This window comes from Cryptotermes secundus, unplaced genomic scaffold (assembly GCF_002891405.2).
Source record: "Cryptotermes secundus unplaced genomic scaffold, Csec_1.0 scaffold180, whole genome shotgun sequence".
NCBI lineage: Eukaryota > Metazoa > Arthropoda > Insecta > Blattodea > Kalotermitidae > Cryptotermes > Cryptotermes secundus.
In genome coordinates, this window is record NW_019718619.1 from 2,733,484 (window position 1) to 2,758,308 (window position 24,825).

Genomic DNA, 24,825 nt, shown 5'->3' on the forward strand with positions numbered 1-24,825 from the left:
TCGGGAGACCAGTCTCATTTCAATGTCAATGAATTCACGCATCAGTATACTGGGACGCTGACGAAATTATTTAGTACGTATATCACCTTCAAAATCTGTGATATCATTCGTCCGCAAAATAATTGAACTGTCATGAAGAAATGTCTTAAGCAGAGGTACTTCATGTGCTAACTCATTAGTAACCTGCTACATTTTTAACTAACTCCGCTAGTCACGCAGCTACTGAAGAACGTCCCAAACTTTTATGGAACCCGAAGGTTCATCATCATGTTCACAAGAGCCCTCAACCTGTATCTATTCTGAGCTAGATCGATCCAGTCCATACCACATTATCTTATCTCCCTAAGATCCATTTTAATATTATCCACCCACCTACGTCTTGGTCTTCCTACTGGTCTCCTTCCTTTCGGTTTTCCCACAAGTATCGTATACCCATTCCTCTTTACTCATTCCTGCTATATGCCCTGCCCATCTCCTCCTTGACTTGATCATTCTAATTATACACGGTGAGAAGTAGAAGTGTAGTTTTCTCGAAACCTCGTAACACTTCATCTCTCTTCGGTCCAGATATTCTCCTGAGCATCCTGTTCTCGAAACCCCTCAGTCTATGTTCCTCTCTGCAGCTTCATTCTCGGGGAACAAATGAGCCCTTGGTCATAATACGGATTACTGCTTTATGCTACCTATTGAAGATACCTGACGCGGCGAATCCCGTCGACTATAAATAAATGAACATACGCTGCTCTTCCATTGAAGCATTCAACTATGGGAGAGATATATGCAGTTGGAGGGAAGCTCAGCATAAACTATTATAAACACATTAGACAATGTCCTGGAGGGATATCTGTGCTTTTTCTTACGCCTGTGAACAACCTCTTGCCCTGTCATAAAGCCTCTCTGCAAAAAAGTTTGGGAGTGGGGGAATAATAAAAGTGACTTAATGGTGTCAAAATCGTCATAGGCTGTGGTTTTCCCAGTTCGTCATTTTTCCAGGTTTATAATTGAATCAACGCTCCTGACACAGAATTTCATACCAGCATATAAATACACACGCTACATGTAACGAGACTCGTGACGTATTATTTGTTACACCAACAATTTATAACATGAAATTACAAGAAATAAGTTTTCAGTTTTAAGATGTAGATAGCTAGTCAGCCTTCTATTAAGTGTTGGATGAACGCCAGTGACCAGCCTTTTAATGCTTCATATGCAGTGTTACCTTAAATCCATTAAACGAATGACGAGGAATTTACGTTCCTTTAGACACGGTGAAATTATTGACACAACTTTAGTTACAAATAATGTCCAACTATAGGCCTAAATATACTCCACTCCTCTCATACTGGAAGATAAACATGTTTTGTTCCTTTTGCCCTTTGTATGTTTAAAATTTAAAACGCATTTATATCACTAACAAGGGATTTGTGTAACTGACATCTGAAACTTTGTTTCACTGCGTGACACAGGGCCAATGCATCTTTCCTGTGTCAAAATGCAGCACAAGTGGTTATGGATAACCCTACTGAACTCTTTAAGATGAGATTCAAACTTCTTAGGAACTAACCAATGTATTCACCTGTAATTATATATTTTTGTTTTGTTTTCATTGACTCTCATTACAGAGAAGAATAAGGAACTGTCTTTTTAAATGCTCTTTCCACAGTGGCTGTGCTAAGGCGTTGGTAATCACACACATCAACATGGCAGACAATGACTTTAGCACGAAATACTCTACAACATGTACAGCCAGGTAAGCAGGGGCTACTTCATTCCTTCAGTACAGACATGCACATAAGTTTACTTACAAAATCGTCCACTCATTAACAAAACAACCCCTAAAAATAGTACATTAAAAGTATCACTTTCACCACATTGCCCCTCTCTCTCCAGATAATCCTTTCGAAGTTACAATTTTCCCTGTCCAGAGGGCAGGAGTTCCTTGCAGGAAAATTTTGTCAGTGTGTATGTCTCTTTTAATGGATTACACTCATTTTTCTTACTTATCATATTCCAAATGAGTATGTGATGTCAAACTGCTATGGACCAATCACGTGCTTTGTTTACATGCTCTTTTTACTCACTAGGGGCGGTGCGTGTTTCCAGAACAAATCTGTGGGTTGCCCCACATTGACAGCACGGCGACATGGACTAAGTGGAAAAGGAGGGGCGAAGACCCTAAGACCTCTGCCCCCCTCATGCCCCTCTAACTCCAAAACCACCAACCAAACAGAACTTCTTCACACAACATCATGGCTACCCCCCAAGTGCGCCAAATTCGTATTGTTTGATACATGTCATATTCTGCTTATGTCCATCATCTTCAGAATAATTTGATTAGCTGGCTTCTCGCAGCTTCCATTGGATACATGCAGCTGCTTGCTGCGAATTCCAGCTCGTTCTCACCACACTACTAAACCCAGATGTAGAAAGTGCAATTTGCAGTTGAAGCCAAAATCAAATTACTGTACAGTAAGTTCAAATCTGTGTTCCTTTCTTCAGTACACCGAGGCTTTGTTAACCTCAGAGTTACTTTAAATACATCCTCGCCTCAAATTTAAATTTCCATTTGTGAGATTTCGACAGATAAACCCACATTTTTAAGCAGGAAAATCCTTCATCAGTATGAAGATTTATGTAAATTTTATACCTACTAAGTACCACTATCACCGGGTAAGAACCCATTTTCAGTTGAAATAAATAATAAAAATCAAAAATCAAAATTTTCAGAAAATTCCTACTGGGTGTAAACAAGCAGAATGTAATTCCAAGCATCAAGGAGAGAATAATATACAATTGTTAATTTAGAGACATAATTTCGTATGTTAACTCTCACTAAGGTAAATTTGTTCTTGTGATGAATTAATTAAGCAATTCAGCATTGGGTCATGAAAAGTATGAGAGAGCAGAATTACAGACCCACCATTCTTCAACAAATAAAGGTGAGCAGCTAGTTTCATGCTCCGGTCGCTGTACCCCCTGGGAAAGAGCACCCAGTACCCATTTGAACTAAGGCTTCTTAGGCCCCAGAACCCCTCTGAATTAATGCTGATTATACAATTACAGAACGAACGAGTTCATAATGAAATACATGTATTTAGAACCAAGCACTTATGTAATATAATAATATTTGTTCTTACTTTATAACTGGCCTTTGGGCTGTTGTGAAGACATGTAAATAAAGAACTGAATTAAAAAAAAATAATAAGAAACTGTTGATGGAAATTAATGCAAACACCTGGACAATGCACAGTAACATGTTTACTCAGCCACACATTACTGAAGGGCAGTTTATCAACTGCTTAGGATATTCAGAACAAACATGGCATTGCTTCTCTTCATGTATTACATGATGTAAAAAGGCACGTTTAACCATCTGACTACGAGAATCACGGTCTTCTAGGTTTTAACGCCATGTAGTTAGGAGAGAAATGTCGCCCCCAGGATCAGCATGGGACAATAAGCCAAACAAGAAGGCAAGCAGTTGACAAGCCGATATAAGCTTGCCGCCTGTTAAAATGAGTCCCTTTATGGCTTACTCTTCGACATGAAGGTGGCAGCGGTATGATCCTCCGAAACATCGTGTTCTCTTCAGAGTATACGGCGACATAATCGGGGAGACCGTACTCTTCAGTGTTAATTTCATTGAGAAACAATTGAGACGAAATCAAAATGGCCCCTGGCGTCATATCCCTCAGGCAGGAAACAAGGAAAGTCTCCACTGGAGGATAAAAGAGAGAGAGGTGAGAGAGTGAGAGGGAAGGCTCCAGTAGATATTATTGATTTATGTGCACGGCAGGCTGGCACCCCCCTTCCCCATAAACCAAGTAGCAACCCCTTTACCCTCACCACCCGCTTTATTCGTCGTGGTAGTGGTTTCTACACGTCGGCTCCTAATACTACAGTACCACCAGAGAGGGGAAAACCTTTCTTCCACCAGATAAAATATAGCAAAATAAGTGTTTTGTATGAAGATCACTCTATATTCCATTTCCTTACGGGCCACAGTGGGTTACACATACAGGGGGTTATATATATGAGAGACTGGGTCTTACATGATAGCCAAGGCTATCCATTTTCTATGCCACTAAAATAAATTTGCTTCTCCTGCATGCGCTGCAAATGAAAAATAATTGAAAACTATAGCCTGAACTCTCTGTAAAGGGGTTATACTCCACAATTATCAAAACATTTGCTAAGGCCAATAAATTAATATGCACTAAATATTTTTACCTCGTGTTAACAAGATCATTATTATGTCGTCACTACCTGTTTTTACGAGACACTTTTAATCCCTTCATCGTCTTTATGACTGACCCAGGTTGTGTCTACCCCTCAGTCGGCAACAAAATGACAACTGTGGAAGGCGATTTCTATGCATTCTTTTCCAGTGATTTTGAAAATTCTGTACATATTTCTGTACTATTACTACTATTATTATATTTTAAGACTTTCTCTTGCTTATGAATTTTAATGATGATCTAATCTACTGACGCATAGTAAAGGTCTCGAGAAAAAAGCACTTGCGTTGCCACTCATCTGTGATTTATTATGCTATAGAGTGAATAAGGGAGCTGGGATAGCTCAGTAGGTATAACGGCTGGCTACGGGCTGAACGACGGAGGGATCGGAGTTCGAGTCTCGATAGAGTGAAGGATTTTCTCTTCCCCACGTCGTCCAGACCGGCTCCGGGGCCCACTCAACCTCTTACACAGTGGGTATCGGGGGATCTTTCACCGGGGGTAAAGCGGCCGGAGTGTGAAGCTGATCACTCACCTCCAGCTAGTGCCGAGGTCAAGGCAAATGTGGAACTATACATCCACTCCCCCATAAACTTCCATGACGTAGCACTTAATTAGTTAAGCACAGGAAAATCTTTAATTTCTACCTTTATGAGAGAAAATCGGAAAAGCTGATGTAGAATAAATCAAGATAAAAATTATATTTTTCTGTCACAGAATGTGTGTACATAAAAAAAAAACGGAAGCTATAATGTGGCTATTCGTCACGACAGCAAAGATGACAGGTAGGGTCAAGTGGAAAGAGTAGTACAGAAAAAATTTCACAAGTTTCAATAAACACTATCGCTTCCTGTGAGATGGTAGGCCTATAAAGTGCGGCTAATTATTATGTTCGGGCAAAAATTCAACAACATTTTAGATAACAATTTTAAATAATTAGCATGTGCTTCATTTAATGGCACATTTAAAAAAACAGTAATCTAATAAGTGTAGCTAATTTTCACTTATAATAGAAATAAAATTCTTCGAAATATAACACGTCAGAATGACAAACAATAAAACAGCGCATCCAGCTGTCGTGCCTCATTAACAAGACAATTTTATTATCAAAAGTAAACAGATGGGATGGCAGTAACTGTCACCATACTGTATTTACTCAGGGAGCTTGGCCCTTCTTGAGAGGCCGCCAGTGTCTCACTTGCTCAAAGAGTTCCCAGCACTTTATGGAACCCGATGGTTCATACCGTGTTCACAAGAGCCCTCCACTGGTCCATATCCTGAGCCAGATCGATCCAGTCAATACCATCCCATTCTCTTTTTCTAAGATCCATTTTAATATTGTCCACCCACCTACGTCTTGGTCTTTCTAGTGGTCTCTTTCCTGCTGGCTTACCCACCAATCTCCTATATGCATTCTTCTTCTATCCAATTCGTACTATATGCCCTGCCCATCTCATGCTCCTGTACTCGATCATTCTACTCATACTTGGCCAAGAGTTATGAAGCTCCTCATTATACAGTTTTCTCCAACCTCCCGTCACTTCAACCCCCTTCGGTCCAAATATTCCCAACACCCTGTTCTCAAACACCCTCAGTCTATGGTCCTCCCTTAATGTCAGAGACCAAGTTTCACACATACTGTTTAGCCAATAGCAAAAATTCATGTTCAGCTTTTAGTAATAATGAATCTCATATTTCTGTGAATATGTTGTACGGAACTCCTGTGTGTAATCAGCAATTAGGTAAAAACAGATGAGTTACATGCGATATGAATCGAAGCAATCTCTAGTTAGTTTCTAAATTCACGCCTTATTTCAACTTCAGTGATAACAGTACGCATCCTCTTCAGGACCAAGGCTTTCAGTTACACATCAGACTTCCAAGTTAGTTTCATGATACATAAATTTTTTAACATCAGTGTTAGGCCTATATGATTGTACCACTGGATGTTAAAACAGTCCCCAATCCTGTCGTACAAGTGTGATAAGGCTTACGAACTAACTAAGAACCCCTGTTAACATCGCCACCATCCTGAGATCCTCCCATCCACTTCTAAACCTCATAACCCATCTCGCTAACATGAATTTTAACGTTTCTCCCACTCCTCATTATTACAATTCGATTTTTCTGTTTTTCAACCAAATATTATATTAATTCTTTCTCACATGTATTAGTGACTGTAGACGGGGTTTGTATTTGTGAATAGATTTACTGAACACACACTCTAAAGATTACTGTAACTACGTATGACACATAAAATGAAGTCTTCAACTTCTGCTTTCTAGTCGTTGCTTGGAAACGAATACGATCTGGTTAACACTTCACAGTTGATTACTCAACTTCTGAACTGCCTTTTGAACTCGCTCACGAATGAATCTCTGACTGAATTGAATTCACGAATGAACACTCTTATATAACTTCGGGAGAAACGAATAGCGGCCAGCATACAGAAGAGTTCATATAATGATCTGTTGTCCGTTGAAGCGGAAACTAGTGAGCTGTTGCCTAGCAAATGGTCTTCCACTTCTGTTGCTGTTCCGGCATTCAGACGGTTTGCTGAGCTGTTGCCTAGNCTCAAATGACCTAATTCTTCCAGCCACACCATGGTCCTGGGGTTGACTCAGCCTCTAACGGAAATGAGTACCAGGAATTAATTAAATAATTTTCCTCGGGAGTAAAACGCGGCCGGCGCGTAAAGCTGACCTTACGGCCAATTTTGAGTCGATTGTCTAGATAATGTGGGACCCTAAACGTCTCATAACCTATGGGCCTTATGGCCTGTTACAGGGATAGCTTTACTTCACATTTTTACTTTATATATATATATATAAATCAAATGGTGATACTAAGCATTTTGTATCTCTTCGTGGGCCTAATCAGCGTTCTGAAGGTCAGAGATTTCAGACTATCGCCGCACTGAATAATCGTGTAGGAATATTACTATTTTAAATCAAGTAGCTATGTAAAACATAATTATGACATTGAATTTACATTTACGGAGCTAAATATTTACGTTATTGTAACACTGTACAATAATATTCGCATACTCTTGATACTGGTTTTCATGGACTTGCAAATCAAATTAAAGTTTTTTTTTTCGCAATATATATATACGGTATTTCGAAAACGAATCCACAGTTATATGGATTCGTTTTCGAAATACCAGACTGTAAGTTATGTAGAAAAGATGTTTAAGTAATGGGACTGGCAAATCTTAGTAAGAAACAATTTTTATTTACAAGAATTGATAAGAGTAACGTTTCTAATTTTTGAAAGTGGGATCATCGAAATCGAATTTGCAAAAATTAGCTTAAATGTTCTTGATTCCAGCATCTTTCAGCTGTCCATGTATTCTCCAGCGTCTGCGCTACATTCATTTCAGTTATAAAGATATATTTCAACAGAGATGGATAGGTAGACAAACAAGTAAAGTATGAACATTACAACAATGGAATACATGATCTCCGATTTATGCTAAAGACCAGAGATAAACTGATAATGATTTTATAAGCACAGAGAATAAAGAATGGGTCAAAAGTGATTTATGTAAGAAAATAGTTGGAAAAAGAAGTAGGGCGAGTTTAAAAATGTGGAAAAATTGTTTTTCTCATTTTATACATCTAACTTCCTTTTCTTTCCTTTTCACGTGGCGCACGATATATCGTGCCTCGGGCCTGGAGGAAGCACATCCTCAGAGTTCATCAAAAGACCCCGCGATGTGGAAGTGATAAAAGGGCAGACCATAAATTTTTTCATTCAGCACAAAAGTTCGTGCCACTGTACTGATGCTGCCCATTCGATATTTCTGCAGAATGGAACCACAAGTCTGCGCCCTCTCGGACGCTATATCTTTTCCATTTACAGGCTCTACTTTATCTGTGATATAAAAACTTAATTGTTATCGAACACGGCGGTTCACAACTCGCGTGTCTACTTCGCATCCAACAGATCTGTAGGTCACAAGCACAAATGGGCTAATCGGTCCACATGAAAATGCACTGGTCTAATCCTTTGTATGATAATGGTCTACAATAGGCAAACTTTGCTTCAAAAACGTCAAAGTTTTCCCTGTGCTAACTTAGTTAAGTACTACGCCATGAAGACATATGGAGGTGTGGAGTTATAGCTCCACCATTTTTGACCTCGGCATTAGAAGGAGGTGAGGTCAAAGGTTGCTTTAACATCACTCACTTATTCATGGAGCTGAGCCTTTCTTGAGAAGCCGCCAATTGTGCAGCTACTCAAAACTTTCCAGCATTTTATGGAACCTGAAGGTTCATTACCATGTTCACAAGAGCCCTCCACTGGTCCGTATCCTGAATCAGATCAATCCATTCCCTTCCTATCTCTCTAAAATCCATTTTAATATTGGTCACCCACCTACGTCTTGGTCTTCCTAGTAGTCTCTTTCCTTCCGGCTTTCCCACCAATAGCCTATATGCATTCCTCTTCTCCTCCATTCGTGCTACATGCCCTGTCCATCTCAACTGCCTCAACTTCATCATTATAATTATAATTGGAGAAGAGTACAAGGCCGGTCACGATAGCCGAGCGGTCTAAGGCATGTACTGTCTTCGCTCGCTTGGAAACCGTGATCGTGGGTTCGAATCTCACTCAGGTCATGGATGTTTAGTTTGTGTGTGTGCGTTTTTCTTTCTTTGTGTACAGGTAGAGGCCTTGCGACGAGCTGATCACCCGCCCAAGGAGTCGTACCGAATGTGTAAGATCTAGAAAAACCGAAGTGAATGGAGTTCATGGAGGTAGGCCTAGGCCCACTGGGGCTGTAGTTCCAAGGAAAAATAAAAGAAGAGTACAAGTTATGATGCTTGCTTTAACACCAACTAATATAAAATTCCAAATGCACAGTTTATTTGTAGGGTTCATGTCTTAAAACATACTGTTTCCATCAATATCTTAACCGAATAATGAAGATCGGTGTGTTTTCTTGGGTGTAGGAACAGACTTTCAAATAGGTAAATAATCAGACCAGAATTGTGGTTCAGTAACTGGCAACGTTCAGACTAGCTTTGCAACCTGCCCACCCTGCCAATATGTACGGGACGCTCTTTTCCCGAGGCGGAGAAATGAAACTCAGCACTCGCCTCTAAAAATTATCGAGATTAAGATTGCGAGGAGCTCTACCTACGCTACCTCATACGTCTTCAGGGCGTGACCGCTTAATGAAATACAAGAACACACTCTCCGAGGCCTGTGTTAGCATTTTGTAACGTGGAAGTTGCGTGGCCCTTAATAAGCACGGGGACATTTTACTTTAACGGTTTATTTAGAGTAGTCGATTACAGTGGTCGCGCGGTCTGAGACATGAACTGTCTTTGCCAGCTCGAACACTGGGGTCATGTGTTCGAATCTTATTCAAAGCATGGATGTCTGTTTTATGTTGTCCTGTGTCCATGGAGTCCTACCGACTCTGTATCGGATTGAGAAAGTGAAAAAGTGGCCAAGGCCCAACAAAGAGCTGTAGAGACGTAGGTAGAAAGGCATGCACGCAGGCAGATAGATACGAGTAGACAGACATATAGATAGTTAGAGAGATAGATAAATAGCTAGATAGACAGATAGATAGAAAAGTAAAAGTATCCCTGTAACAGGCAGTGGAGGCCCATAGGGTTGTGAGATGTTGAGCTTCCCACATTCTCTATAGACAATCGGCTCATAGATGGCGGCAAGGTTGTCAGCCCTACGCGTCGGCCGCCTTTTACCCCCAAGAATATTCCAAGAAGAGTCCTGGTACTCATTTCTGTTGGAGGCTTAGTCGACCCCAGGGCCATAGTGCGGCTGGAAGGATTAGGTCAATTGAAAGAATCCACCTCATCGGGATTCAAACCCGTGACCTTCAGGTTTTTGGCATAGTGCCTCAACCAACTAGAGAACCGTGTGCTCATAGATAGGTAGACAGGTTTATTTATAGTACGCCGTTGATAGTCTTAAGACAAATCTTTAAATTGAAAAACCAGCCCGTGTCAGCCTTGTGCGACTTCTGATTCAATATATTTGCAGAAACTCATCTTTTCTGTAATTTTATTTTTCTGTCCGTAACCTTAAAAGACACCCTGCAGTACTCATGACAGATTTAACAAGGTAACGAATTTCTGATTTCCATAAAAGTCATGGGATTTCTTCACTATCTGAGTGACAATTCTCAAGGAATATGCCACATGGCATTATTCATGGAGTTAACCAACATATCCTCTTTTTCTTTTTTCTTGGCACTACAGCCCCAGTGGGCCTAGGCCTACCTCCATGAACTTCTCCGTTCACCAACATATCTTTTTTTCCCCCTTGGCACTACAGTCCCAGTGTGCCTAGGCCTACCTCCATGAACTCCATTCACTTCGGTTTTTCTAGATCTTACACATTCGGTAGGACTCCTTGGGCGAGTGATCACTCGTCGCAAGAACATATCCCCTACTATCTTAAAATTTTAGATTAGCAATCAGCAATTAAGCATAATTCAAACATATTTTTTTTACAATATATAGAGAAGATATTTTCATTTTGAGTCAGACATTAATGTTATTCTCAATTACGTCATTTTCTAATATTTTGAAATTACCGTTCGTAAAGGAAAATTTAAGACGTAAAGAAATTACAAATCATTGTCCATAGGCCTACAGAATTTACTGAGACACAATTATCTTCTGACATCACGTGTAGCTTACGTTTCAGAATGCGATTTTAAAGTCTTGTTTAAATTTAATCCTTCCTAGTTCTTATAGCCAATATTTTATGCAAGTGGTTTATTTATTGGTATTTAATAGGCTGAAGAATTTACGTTACTTTGAATCAATATCACGTCCTACTCATAAATTAAACTCATACACACACACACACACACACACACAAAGATACCCGCCGTTTATTTGTATTACTGGCTTGTCGGCGTAATAAAACGATCGTTTTAAATGCCATTTTCTTCCCCTCTCTTACCCCTTCCTTCCTTTTACACACTCATGTTTATGGTTAGCCATAAAAATGTAAGCACCTTGTAGAACTCAGTAAGTAAGTAGTCCAGACAACCCCCATAAGCTTAAATCATCCTTTACATAACTAGGAGCGTTTAATGGCCATAGCATGCACTTCACTTTCGTTGGTAGTGGTAGTAGTTCAGTCTTTCACCACCACAAACGAATCGCAGAACTGTGAGAGCAGCACTGTAGCAATCTGAACTCTCGGTTTTACTTAATTCCCCTCCGCCGTCCGCCCCTCTGACTCGCTCAGGCAGAACCCCTACCCCGCTATACAAACCCCGGCAACCGCCTGCTGAACATTTGACACTTAGAGCTTTTCATGGCAACTCAACAATCAATGTATCATCCCGTCAAAAGCGAGGCTAAGGCGGAGCTACTGACATAGTATTAGCCAATAATAATACGCATACGACGGAAGCCATCTTTGTTTTTAGAAGCTATGAAAGTGATGATGCTCCGAAACTTGAGCGGCAAGTACGAAATAAACTGGTCTTCTAATCATTAAGGTGAGGTACCAGTGGTATTAACGGTAGGCCGTGTTGCATAACTCGGCACTAAATTCCAGATGGTTATAGCCAACTGCATATATGCCCTATTCAAAATGCATTAACTAGTTATTATCTGATCGTAAATAACATGTTATACATTTGTTGCTAAGGTTTTAGATATGACTGTGCTACATTGTTATTATTATTATTATTATTATTATTATTATTAATCATATTTAGCATGTAAATAAACAAAAAGTTGGAATAAATTATATGTTTATACGTTGATCCATTTAAAACTTTGTTTTATATTTTATTGCTGCCATGATTATTCAAATAAAAAATGCTGATTGTATATATTTTAATTTTCTCAATTCTCAATGAGTTATTATTATAATTATTGAGGTATTATTATTATTATTATTATTATTATTATTATCTTTAATGTGTACATGTATTGTCCTTTCTCGCCACAAATGGCATAACTATTGGAAATGTACTTATTTTATTTTTCTCGCCTGTTAAAACTAACCTCAATTTCTTTATTTGTTAATTTATTGGTTTATATAGACATTCATGTTTTGTATTTTGCTCCTCAATTACTTTTGTGTACTTCTACGTAATCAAGCTAACGTTGTAATTGGCCAGGGTGCTGTTAAATTTGCCCATAAATAAACACGAATTAAATTGAATTATTATTATTATTTGGCTGGCATGGAGCTTCATAATTTGCACTTTTCCCCAAATATTGTTAATGATAAAGTCACTGAAGACGAGACATGAGGAGGCGATGAGGGTCAAATGGAAGATGTGAAACACATGCAGAATTCTGACCAGTAAATCTGAAGCCAAAAGACAACTACACAGGGGTCGATAGGACGATATTAAAATGGATCTTTAAGAAATAAAGTGGAACAATGACATAATGACGGATTTCAAGTGGCCTGCAGTGGGCCTTTGTAAGTGCAACGATGAACTTCCCAGTTTCATAAATGGCCTGGCATTTCTCGAATTAACTTCTCAGACTCCGTTATAAAAAATTGTTACTACTACTACGGTTGCTGCTGTTTGTATCCGTGCTGACTCTGTAATAGGCCACTGGCTGTTGAGCTCAGCACATAAGTAAATAATTAAATTATTAATTATTATTATTACTGTTATATAAAATGCATTTATATGAGTAATTGCCAACAGCGAGTGGCCTATAATAGGCCACAATATATACAGAACTAAAGCTAGACTAATAATTAGACTAGACGATTTAGTATTAAAAATAAAAAAATGCAGATAACACCAAGCTAACGGAAATAAAGAAACTGAACTGATTCGTCGTCACCACCACCACCACCAGTTCCACAGTGTTTGGTTGCATTCGGATCTAAGCTCTTTCCAAGCACTTTAATAAATAATGCATTATCACAAACATCATCACACCAAAATAAGATATACTAAACTACATATTCGTCTTAGGAATCATTATTTTCTTCCAAGTCTTACGAAAACGGCATTTTAGGTCTAATTTATATCTATTATATCTGAATTTTCCTGACTGTAACTCTAGCAATACAAAAAAGAGTCTGTACATGAATTCGACCGTTGATTCTATGGATTCAAACCAGATATACAGTGAATATTTTAAATTAAATCATTATTATAATAAGCTCTGGCCTGAATAGTGCATACAATTTGTAATATTTTTCGAAAGAAGGTCTTCACACGAAAACTTAACAATAAAAATACTCCTATTTTATAAAGTACAACTTGTCACTATACGTATAGCCCCAAATTTCGTATGCATAAAGCTCTGATGTAATCAAAGTTGGGCCGAAAGCCGACACTATGGCTTATCTGATTTCTAACAGAACATCCTCCTTACCCGACTTAGTTTTGTAAGTATTTGTATGTACGTATGTATATTAAATAGTAATTTCCTATAAGAGCAAATGATTGTTAATGTAAGTTGTGCACTGTTAGAAGAGTTGGGTCATTACCCTACGTTTGGGTCACTCTGTATAGGCCTTTCAAGAAACATTCAAATGTTGACTCCCACTATAAGAAGATAAAGGTAAAGCTACCCCTGTAACAGGCCGTGGAGTCCTGATGGCCACCTGCTCACGCTGGTTCCTCCTTTGCGGATTATTCTACCCTGATGACAGGCGATACAATCCTCCGAAACGCTTCACACAATATCTAAACCGCGCCACATACCAGAAGTCGGTATTCCTCAGTTTTACACTCGTTTTCAAATTACACTCCACTACTAACTATTCACAAAAGTAAGGATCATGAAATGGACCGAAGACAGATGAAGTGACAGGAGGTTGGAGAAAACTGCATAATGAGGAGCTTCATAACTTGTACTCTTGTCCAAGTATAATTTGGATGATAAAGCCAAGGAGGTTGAGATTGGCAGGACGTGTTGCACGAATGGGGGAGAAGAGAAATGCATATAGGTTATTGGTGGGAAAGCCAGATGGAAAGAGTCCACTAGGAAGACCAAGATGTAGTTGGGTAGACAATATTAAAATTGATCTTACAGATGTTTTGATTGGATTAATCTGACTCATGATAGGGACCCGCGGAGGGCTCTTGTGAACATGGTAATGAACCTTCGGATTCCATAAAATTCTGGGAAGTTCGTGAATAGCTGCACAAGTGGCAGCTTCTCAAGAAAGGCTCAGCTCCATAAGGATGATTATAACTGCATCTCTGAGCTGACTAAGTTACTAATCACAGGGATGATTACAACCATACCTCTGAGATAAGTTACCAGTCACAGGGATGATCACAACCGTACCTCTGAGATAATTTACCAGTCACAGGGATGATTACAACCGTACCTCTGAGATAAATTACCAGTCACAGGGATGATCACAACCGTACCTCTGAGATAATTTACCAGTCACAGGGATGATTACAACCGTACCTCTGAGATAAGTTACCAGTCACAGGGATGATCACAACCGTACCTCTGAGATAATTTACCAGTCACAGGGATGATTACAACCGTACCTCTGAGATAAATTACCAGTCACAGGGATGATTGCAACCGTAACTTTCAGCCGAGCAAGGTCCCTATTACAAGCGTGATTACAGCACCTTCGAGTCGGACCAGGTCCTTATCCCAAGGATTATATCTGTACTTCTGAAATGAGCAAGTGACATCTCACAAGAATAATTTCAGCTGTATGTATGAGTCGAATCGGGTACCTCTCCCCCGCACAAGTGAGACGAACCATGTGGATTACTTCACGAGAAAGTGCTTCGGAATGCCAGCATCTGGGTAAGCAGCTGCCAGGAGTTTAATGAAGGGTTCACAAGAACAGGAAGCATTTATGAGCGTTTAGAAAGCAGACTCTTGAAAATGTGAATATAACAAATGAAGATATTATGAAATTATAGGTGTTTTGTCTCACGTCTTGTGCGCAAATTTCGAACACTACGAAGTTTTAAACTTATTATTTCAATAATAACATACTTCGTGCTGCAGGCCTATTTATAACAAGCAAGAGCAAGTGGGTATTTTGAAAATACAGAGAGAATCATAAAATAAGCCTACAAAATATAAATTTTATATGCAACTACTGCTGCTTCATAAAGGTAATTAAACTAATATGCATGTTGGTAGAATGACACAATTCTAAGCAAAGAATTCAAAATTACGTTGTTCGAACTGCCTAGTAAGTCTATATATTGGAATGTGTTAGGAACACATGTTTCCGACATTTTGCCTATATTTCGTTATTTTAGTCCGTATTTTCTATAAACAATAGATTATAATCAAAAATATCCTAAGTTGTTTTGGAAGAGGTCGATATTTTTTGTTTCAGTCCTCAGTTAGTAGCCCATTACTTTTAAGGGAGCTCATAAAGACCATTTCATAGAACACCGAGTTCTATCTACAAAACAACTAAAGACATAAAACACAAAGGAATATGCTACGAAGTGTCCACAAACTCATACACAGTAAGCATTTCGTAAATAGATGCAAATCGTCTGAAAATACCCTATTCTAACCCTCAATAAAATCGGCCTACATGTTTCATGATTTTGTTATTTTATGTATAACCTTGTTTTCCTACAAAACTAAAACACTCATGCATTTATTACCACTGTTTCAGATTGATGGTTATATTCTAAATACGTGATAAGGACGGACTGAGTGAACCGGAATATCTGTAAGTTTGAAGAATAAAATTTAAACCGACTTATAATTCACGTACAGGTGCTTTTATTATTCAGTTCACTGCACATTTGGCTTGATTACAGTTATCTCAAAATTAATTTTATTTAAGAATTATCAAGTATTCTGAGATAAATTTCTTGTGTCAAAAAGTGCAACCAATAAGTTGCGTGTTTTATGTTATGGATGAAACGATTATAGGAAACTCACATGTTAAAATCGTGCAAGAATCCCGACTCACTCAGGCAGTAGATACAGTAGGAAGGACACTGAGCCCAGTTTGTAAGGATTAAAAATATTAATCAAATTCTATATTGATATAGTAAAGTCCCTACTACCCTAGAGTAACAGAAAAACATTTATTACTATCAATAAATTATGCACCTGCTACTGCAGTGTGGAGGTGTGTCTATTTTCTCAATACAAGGAAACTGAAGTCCCGTTTGTAACCGAAACCACAAAGCCAGATTCATATTACCAAGCAAGATTTGGCTGGCTTCTTATTAGTAGTAACTTTGTGATTAGCTCTTTTCATTTTTCCTACCTGTTTTGAGTCGTGGACGATGAAGAAAGCAAATTGACAATATCAAGCCTCTAATTTCGGTAATTATACAACTTTGAGGTTAATTAAATGCGCATGCGCATGCCGAATAATTAGAAAATACGAACGCGAAACGTCACGCACAGGGCGTGTTAGAAAACGTGGGGGTTCGAACAGAGCTGTTGTCAGCAGTATACCAAATTTGACACGTGGGGTATTACTACTTTTAAAAACAAATTAATACGTATGAATATTCTATTTAATAGAAACATAGCGCTATAAATATACAGCGGTCACGTTCATAAGAATGGCAGCAAAGGAATCCTCTACGATAGTTGGGACGTTACTATATTCAATTTACATAATGTTTTTTATATTCAACCACAATTTTTATTGTTTTCCTTTTTTGTTTTCAAACACATTATATATGGACAGGTCACAGTACACTATGTATATTAGGGACACTACACTTACATATAGATACAGCTACCAATAAGAAATTCAAATTTGCACTTTGACAATAACGTCAGACTAAAAAAAACACAATAGATCACGAAAAAATTATGAGGTATTTCAATGTCTAATACAATTTAAGCCTATAAACATCTATGATGTTATATACTGTGTATATAGAGTTCTATGTGCGTGAGAGGGAGGGTAATTACGGTTAGACTAAAAATGACTTGACAGGTTTCAAATAAATAGGCCTATGAATACGTAGAATTCTGTTTGTTTTTGCATTTATAACTGCATTGCTCTTTAAGACAAGGAAGAGAATCTTAATCGCCACCTTTTCATTATTTGCATTTGTAATTTTACAAAACTACTTACAAGATTTAATTTGGCTAGAATGTTTCGTATACTATCGTTGACATTGTGAAAGACGCATGTCAGGTCATTTCATGGACATTATGCGAGATCCAAACCACTGAAATTTACTTTGATGGCACACAGGATACGTTCAGGTAGTCTTCTCATCAGTGATTCTAATGCACCAACCAATCATTGAAGTGAATACGGCTCTTACCAGAATACTGTACTTGCACTTGTTTGCACTTATACTTAAGTATACAAGCAATTATTTAAAAATTAAAAAATGGGTTCATGGCCATACTATTCTTTCTGACACTCGGACGTAATGTTATTTTATTAATGTGTTTAACTATAAAATAATTCGAGTCTGAAAAAAGTGTAAACTACGTAAAGAGATTCGGGCTACAAAATTAATTTTAAAATATTCTGAAGAGAGACAAATCGCAGGCCTATACGAGTAAAACGATTATTTACCAGAGATGAAAACTGGCCTACTGCAATTCACAAAGACCTCATGCTGGAAGGACTTCCTTTTGATTATGTATATCTACGTATTGCTATAAATTAAAACCTGTTTCTTGCATTATTTTACGTATATACGGTGAAAATGGCATACATCGTCTGCTCAGTCTTGGGCGCTCGTTTAAATTAATATTGTACGAAAATTGTATAATTTTAAAGACTTCTCTTTTTACGTATAACTGGTATTTAACTATATAAAAGAAATTCTTGGTTGCTGACAGCAATTATAATGATAGTTCTCAGACTCGCCTCTTTCAATATATTTCTCATATATTTAGATAAAAATATTACATTTCTTATTTCTTCCTCTTTCACCACCTGCCACATTATGCTAAAGAGGAATATTGATGAAGGTTATGCAGAAAGGCAATGGTGTTTTAAGTTCTGAGAACGCACATTAAGAAAAGCAGCCTCTAGTATTTATCTGTCTAATTAGTTTAGCCTAATACACGCACGCGCCACATGAGTTCTTAATAACGACAAGCCCGAGGACATCTCGGAACTATTAAAGAGGAACTGTACGCCCATGTGAGCGGGAGCTGCGCCCACAGCACCCCCGGCTACAGAGTAAACGTATATTTTTTATGTATTTTTGTACAATTACTACAAAACCACACTGACAATACTGTGTACTACGAAAGGTCACAGAGACATCTGTTTTCAGACTACAGACAAATGTACTATGCATTTTTACGTGACAAAACATGTGTTTTTTTATGTTTTTATTATCGAATGTGTTTCTTATTATATACGAACGCGCGCAAAACCACATGTTTTTCAATCGAGTTATGTTTAATATTTATATATTTATACATACCCTAATAACTTCAAAGTGTATATATATATAACTCGACAAGACACACAAGTATTTATATATATAGAATCTTTCCTTCCGAAAAAAAAAATACTTTTATACAGTGACGACGAAGAGATTTGCTTCATTTAGAAAACGAAACAATGTTATAAGATGACCGATGTTTCGCCTTTAAATAATTTTTATATTACAATATTTAAATGTCGGTCTTCTTGAATAACTTTGTTTATTTGAGTGTCACGTAATTAAAAAAACCTCAACACGAATAAAAATAAAATTAAACGGGGAAATTGTTTCTTACATTAAGCATGCAAGTCCGAATAAAATGTTAGTTATTAAGGATAAAATATTTAACACAGCACAAAATATTTATCTAATATCACCTATACACATTTTACAATTTCGGAACAAAATAAAAATGTATATTTATTACTGGTGTATAAATAAGTTATACTGCATGAAATTCGAAATATTTATAATAAGTATTACGTATACAATATCTAATATCTAAAAGATGCAAGAGAGCTGTTCTCATCTTACGTATTTCTTATGCTCAGTTCCAAAAGTACCACAATTCGTTGGGCCAAATTACTGTAGTCAAGCACATAATATAACTAGAATATTTATGCTCTTTACTTTACCAGAGGTTGCTTAGGTATACAAAATATCTCTTATATAACGTATTTAATTTCTGTATTAACAACAGACTCCTTCACTATTTACTTTTAAGTGTAGTAGTAAGGGAGAACCGAAAACTAACTGCAGAGACAGTGCAATTCATGCTGAATTTAGTGGAATTTCAATAAATGGTTTACTTATTACGCCTGATCAAATCCCATGCATTTAAATGTATCCATTTATGGAAACGTGAAATGAAATTCCCTTTCGGAGAGAAAATAATAACTTATACATTTTAAAATAAATTTTATTTCAACAGTTATAAATTAAGTAAGATTTGAGGTTTTCACGGCTGTGACTATGAAGAAAGTAGTCTTCTGATATTTGGCACCTTGTATATGTGATGTTAACCGACGTTTCGGAGGAACTTATCGCCTCCATCTTCAGACCAGCAGACCAGTCTGCTTTTACCGGTTCTTACGGTCTCTTCGCTTGCGGATTTCTTATATTTTTCCTTCTACCCTGAAGATGGAGGCGATAGGTTCCTCCGAAACGTCGGTTAACATCACATATACACGGTGCCAAGTCCTAGAAGACTGCTTTCTTCAGTTATTAATTAAGTTTGCCTACAGGAGCACTGAACTGTTTTTGTATCTAAATAATAAAACTAATATGCGCGAACAGGAATTGAGTTCAGAGCGTAAAATACGAAGATGAGAAGAGCAAAAATATAAAACGATTATATCTACATAACCTTTGGTATGATCGCTGATAAAACTAGAACACGATTTCTTGCTCTAAGACGCGGGTACAATGATTAAGAATACCGTCCCCTGACTCTCTTCATTGAAATATCCTGTAGAAATTTCCTACAGTGGAACTGTAGGCCTATCATGCTTGTTCTTGGGTGGTAAAGACTATCTCAAATAAAACATGTTCCGCCTCATTGCACATTAAGTATGACCACCAAAGTCAATAAATTTATTTCAGACTTCTGAATTGATGAATCGAACTTGCAATATGAAGACTGTGTTACATATAAATCAAGAACTGTTCTTATTGATTGTGGCCGAAATGTATTAAAAATTAATCTGTGACATAAGTACTTGTATAATATAAAATTAATTGATATATATATATGCCAGGTGAAACAATTAGTAATAATATTTATAACTCGTTAGTGTTCTTTATTTCTAACGAGGTCAAAGCATTATTGGCAGCTGCTTTGTATGACGGGTTCACAACAATACATTTTGACAATTTACACAAAATAGGACGCAACTTACAAAAAGGTCGTGTGAGATCTTTCATATTTTCGGATACTTAAAAATGAACCTCGATAACATATGGGCCTAATTTAGCATTGGTTTTAGGAGAATTTTGGTAGAAATCTTCTCCATATTAAACAAGTTCATCAAATCGTAAGTCAGATATATCAAGAGACGTGTAATATAAGTATATATTATGAAAATGACCTGAAATCTTAAATGAAAAGACTTAACATTTTTGTAACAGTGCATAAGTAAACATCAATATTACACGTTTCCTAAAGTGACTGTCTTGATATATATTATATTAACATTATACTTTAATTTGCCGACAATTTTCACTCCTTTACTGATCTATTGTTGGAAAAAATCTCCCAATTTACGCGAAGTTTTATTTACACCAGGGTTCTTTACCCTCTCACAAATCACAAATTTAAACTTACAACTTGTCTTCTACTGTAGTTTCAGTCATGTTTAATATTTGACACTTCCTTTTAGCACATGTTCACACACACTTCACGTCAATACACATTATGAGTGGTGACTAAAACATACGATTAATATCTATTAAGACACAAATTAGAAAGTTATCCATCTAAGTCATTTAAGAATTTGCGTCCTTTTACTTGAATTCTAGAATTTCACCAGTGTTAGTTATGCAGCAAAGTACTGTGATCAGGAAGCCGATTTAATATTTACTTTAGTAACTTTCCCACTTATAACTTGATTTCAAAGAGCACAGACCGTGACATATTTTAACTAACAGTGGTGAAAAGTTTTATCAGAGTCGATGATGAGCAGTTGGTATTGTTGCCTTTCTTTCTACTGTTTCTCAAAGTACTGTAGCAAGTCATCAATGGAGCTGAATGAATGTGTGTACAATATTTCTATCAGCTTCATTCCGACACTAACCTTTTGTTGTGGACGCTGGAGTCATTTCCAGAAGTTTGAGCTTGCTAGGTGATACGAAGTCCAGGATCTACAGGCGTTATTGATGATTTGGTATAATTCATATAATCACTTTGTGAAGAAGTCGGACTGCTGCTGTGCGATGTTCAGCTGATGGAAACTTCTGTATCGATGCTATATTTACTAAGCTGTGAAGTGGGATGTATTACACTTGAACAGGAGCACTTCCACTGGTAGTGTGATACTGAAAATTATTCACTGCTGTTGGCACTAAAATCTTCGATTATACTATTTATCATAACTTCTTGATTGCACTAAATGTTGAAAGAAGGGAGATTTGAAACATTCTGCACATTCAAGTAAGCAATTTCGGTTAGATCGCGCATGTAAATTACAGAACTTCTTGTGTTATTTGAAGTTTTAATTAATAACCTTATTGAACTGCAGGTGCTCAATGGGTGCAACATTCTTCTATCTTCCCCTTCTCTTGTCACTGATGACTGGACTCCACTGTGAAATCTACTTTTCTGCGGATTTTTATTCTTTCTATATATGTCATACATCCGAAATGGTGGGATACCTTACGTATGTCGATTCATTTCCAGTGTTTCTCTCACTTTACCGTTCTCTTTTTCTTTTTTGCATAAAGCTTTCCAATGTCTGTCATCAGAGCTTCATGTTTGGACTTCACATGTAACATGTTACTGGATACTGATTCATTTAAGTTTTTTTTATTTTATTCGATGTTGCTGAGATAATTATTATTTCTCTTCCTCAGGCCACGCTTAATGACCATCTCTGGAAAGGGTCATATAATTAGTCTCTCCGATCACAATCTCAGAGTTGGAATACTTAATCCACACTTTACCAGAAATACATCATTTGTATACATATTGACGATGGCTCCGTTCTTCAAAGGGATCTGTATTCTTAATTATCTTTCCATGAAATTACTTAAATAAAAGAAAGTGGGAAATTTTATCGAGAAATATATGTCGGTTATTTGTAATTATAGCTCTCTACTCTTATAGCCAGCCCATGTGTGGTGATGAGGGGTTTTAGTAAGACTATTTCGCCAGACTTCTGTTCCCTTAAATGTCTTCGAACATAAACTTTGTGAATGGTTTAAGTATGCAATAAATAACTTGAGGAATATCCATGTCGTGAAAATATTCAGGAATATCCATGTCGTGAAAATATTCAATCACTAAGAGAGCACAATGAACACACAAAAAGAGAGATTACGGAAGCGAAACCACAGGAATACAATTAACAACGAGGACGAAAAATTAATGGTCAATTCTTTAATAATTATGTTCCAGACAGATTGGCCTTCTTCGTGAGGTTACGTCCATGTACTGCTATTAATGTAGTTTTCAGATCTTCTTGGGATAATTTCAGTTGGCTCCATCAGAATATACTTATTCTGGTAAAATTCAGAAACTAAAACCCAGTCTCAAAGATGTATGAAGGGTTAGCATTTTCTCTTGAAATAAATGTCTGTGAGGAAAACAATTATTTTATTTTACTGCGGTGAGGTTTGCGGTGTTATGTCCGAGCCTGCATTTCCGTCACCATTTTGACCACCGTCTGGTTTAGATTTATTTTCTTTCTTCCACTTCATGCGTCTGTTCTGGAACCAGATCTTGATCTGCCGCTCCGTGAGGCACAGAGCGTGGGCTATCTCTATTCTTCGTCGTCTAGTCAGGTAGCGGTTGAAGTGGAATTCCTTCTCCAGCTCCAGGGTCTGGTACCTCGTGTATGTCTGCCTTCCTCGCTTCCTCTCTGTAAGAAACACAGAAAGAAGCGACCTTAAGAAAACGTTACATACAAGGAACTGAATATTTTGGACTCTATACAGGCATAAACACATAGACGTAATATATTTGCTCTTCCGTGAACGAAATCTGAAATGCATTGCCAAATAACTCCATGAAAAGAATGACATTCTATAGGAAATAAGCCATACAGGAAATATAAATATTATGCTTTTGGACATTATGCATCGTCCTGTTTTATCTAAAACATCGTCCAGTTTATATTTAGAAACAACGGAGATATGGACTAGCTCTATCGATTGAGCCCAACGGAGTAGATTTTACATGAAACGGAGACAGCATCCAGTCTCTGAAACGCTGTTTTGAAATTTAAACACGAGGGGGTTTTAAATAAAAACAGGACGATGGATAATGTGCAGAAACATAATATTTGTACTAATGCACCATTATCACAAAGAGCCGGAATAGAGTAGTCGGTATAGATACTGGCTATTGGCTGGATGATCGAGGGGTCGAAATTCGAATCCCAGTAAGGTCAAGAATTTTCTCTTCTCCACGTCATTCAGACCTGTGACCCACACAGTCTCCTATCCAATGGGTAGAGAGGGCTCTTTCCCCGTGGGTAAAGCGGCCTGGGCGTGAAGCTGCCCACTCACCTTCAACAATTGATGAGGTCACGAAAATATGGTTCTATACATCCGTCCCCCATACGCCTTCACGGCGTGGTGCTTAATTAGTTAAGCACGGGGACAAATTTATCTTTTATGTAATATGATTTCAAGTAAAATGTTGCCAAGTTATCTAACTGTTTAATTCTCTTGATCTGGATTCAAAACCCGTGCTAAATCACGTTTCCGTTTGGGTAACAAGTTTTTCAGAAGGAACTTAAAAGTCTTTGTTCACAGTTCGGATCGTAAAGCAACGTTTAACCTGGAGGTTCCGCAAAACGCTCCACTCGTGCTACATCAAGGTGGTAGAAAAACTGGCTCCATCAACTTTCTAATTCGCTTCTCACATGGCAAATCCCAACCAGAATCCCTCCAGACATTTTGATCACCTTAATAACATTACACTCGCACTCATGCATCCGTACGTGTACCTTCTTTTCGAGTACAGAGCCACATTAAAGTTGGGACTATAACAATAAATAGACTGGGAGAATGCAGGAAACAAGTAGGACGGACTGAGCAAGCTGATCAACTTGTAACATTAAGGACCTGTATTCGGGATATGTCCTGCTCGAATCTCTGCCGGGATGCCGACTATCAGGACTAAGCTTTTTGTGGTTTTCTCACTTCCTCCCTGAAGATTCCGGGATTGTGCCATGGCTGCTTCCTTCCAAATTCTTCCCAATTCATTATTAACTGCCATCCTACCATTCGACTTTGTATAGGTTGAGATACAGCCAGCTCCTTTACAATATTGTGACGCGTTTATGGTTCCGTGACCACAAGCAACGCGTTCTGGATTGGATGACTGGATTTATAAACACCTTCTTTTATAATTTATTTTAATCACAAGCAATTACAATAACTCACAATCGATCTTCAGCCGAACTCTCTTCCTTGACTGCCGATGACTCACTCTATTCTCATTCTCGTTCTACGACTGACTTCTTATTTATGACTGGACTACTTATATAATCTCGAGGCGTACTCGTA

At 37.7% G+C, this 24,825-nt stretch overlaps 1 protein-coding gene across 13 annotated transcripts in view; it reads right to left on the reverse strand.

Annotated features, from left to right (window-relative positions):
• Positions 1–24,825, reverse strand: part of LOC111861791 (homeotic protein antennapedia) — a 1,040,626-nt gene that overhangs the window by 360,594 nt on the left and 655,207 nt on the right. For 7 of the 13 annotated variants that reach the window (XR_002842328.2, XR_002842333.2, XR_002842326.2 and 4 more), the window contains exon 3: positions 21,390–23,171. Coding sequence is in view for 6 of the 13 variants with exons in the window: in XM_033750526.1 (XP_033606417.1) it covers positions 22,912–23,171 (260 nt within the window). In the remaining 7 variants the exon portion in view is untranslated. Of the gene's footprint in view, positions 1–20,488; positions 23,172–24,825 lie in introns of those variants that run through there. The other 6 variants (XM_033750526.1, XM_023846653.2, XM_023846699.2 and 3 more) reach the window with 1 other exon arrangement.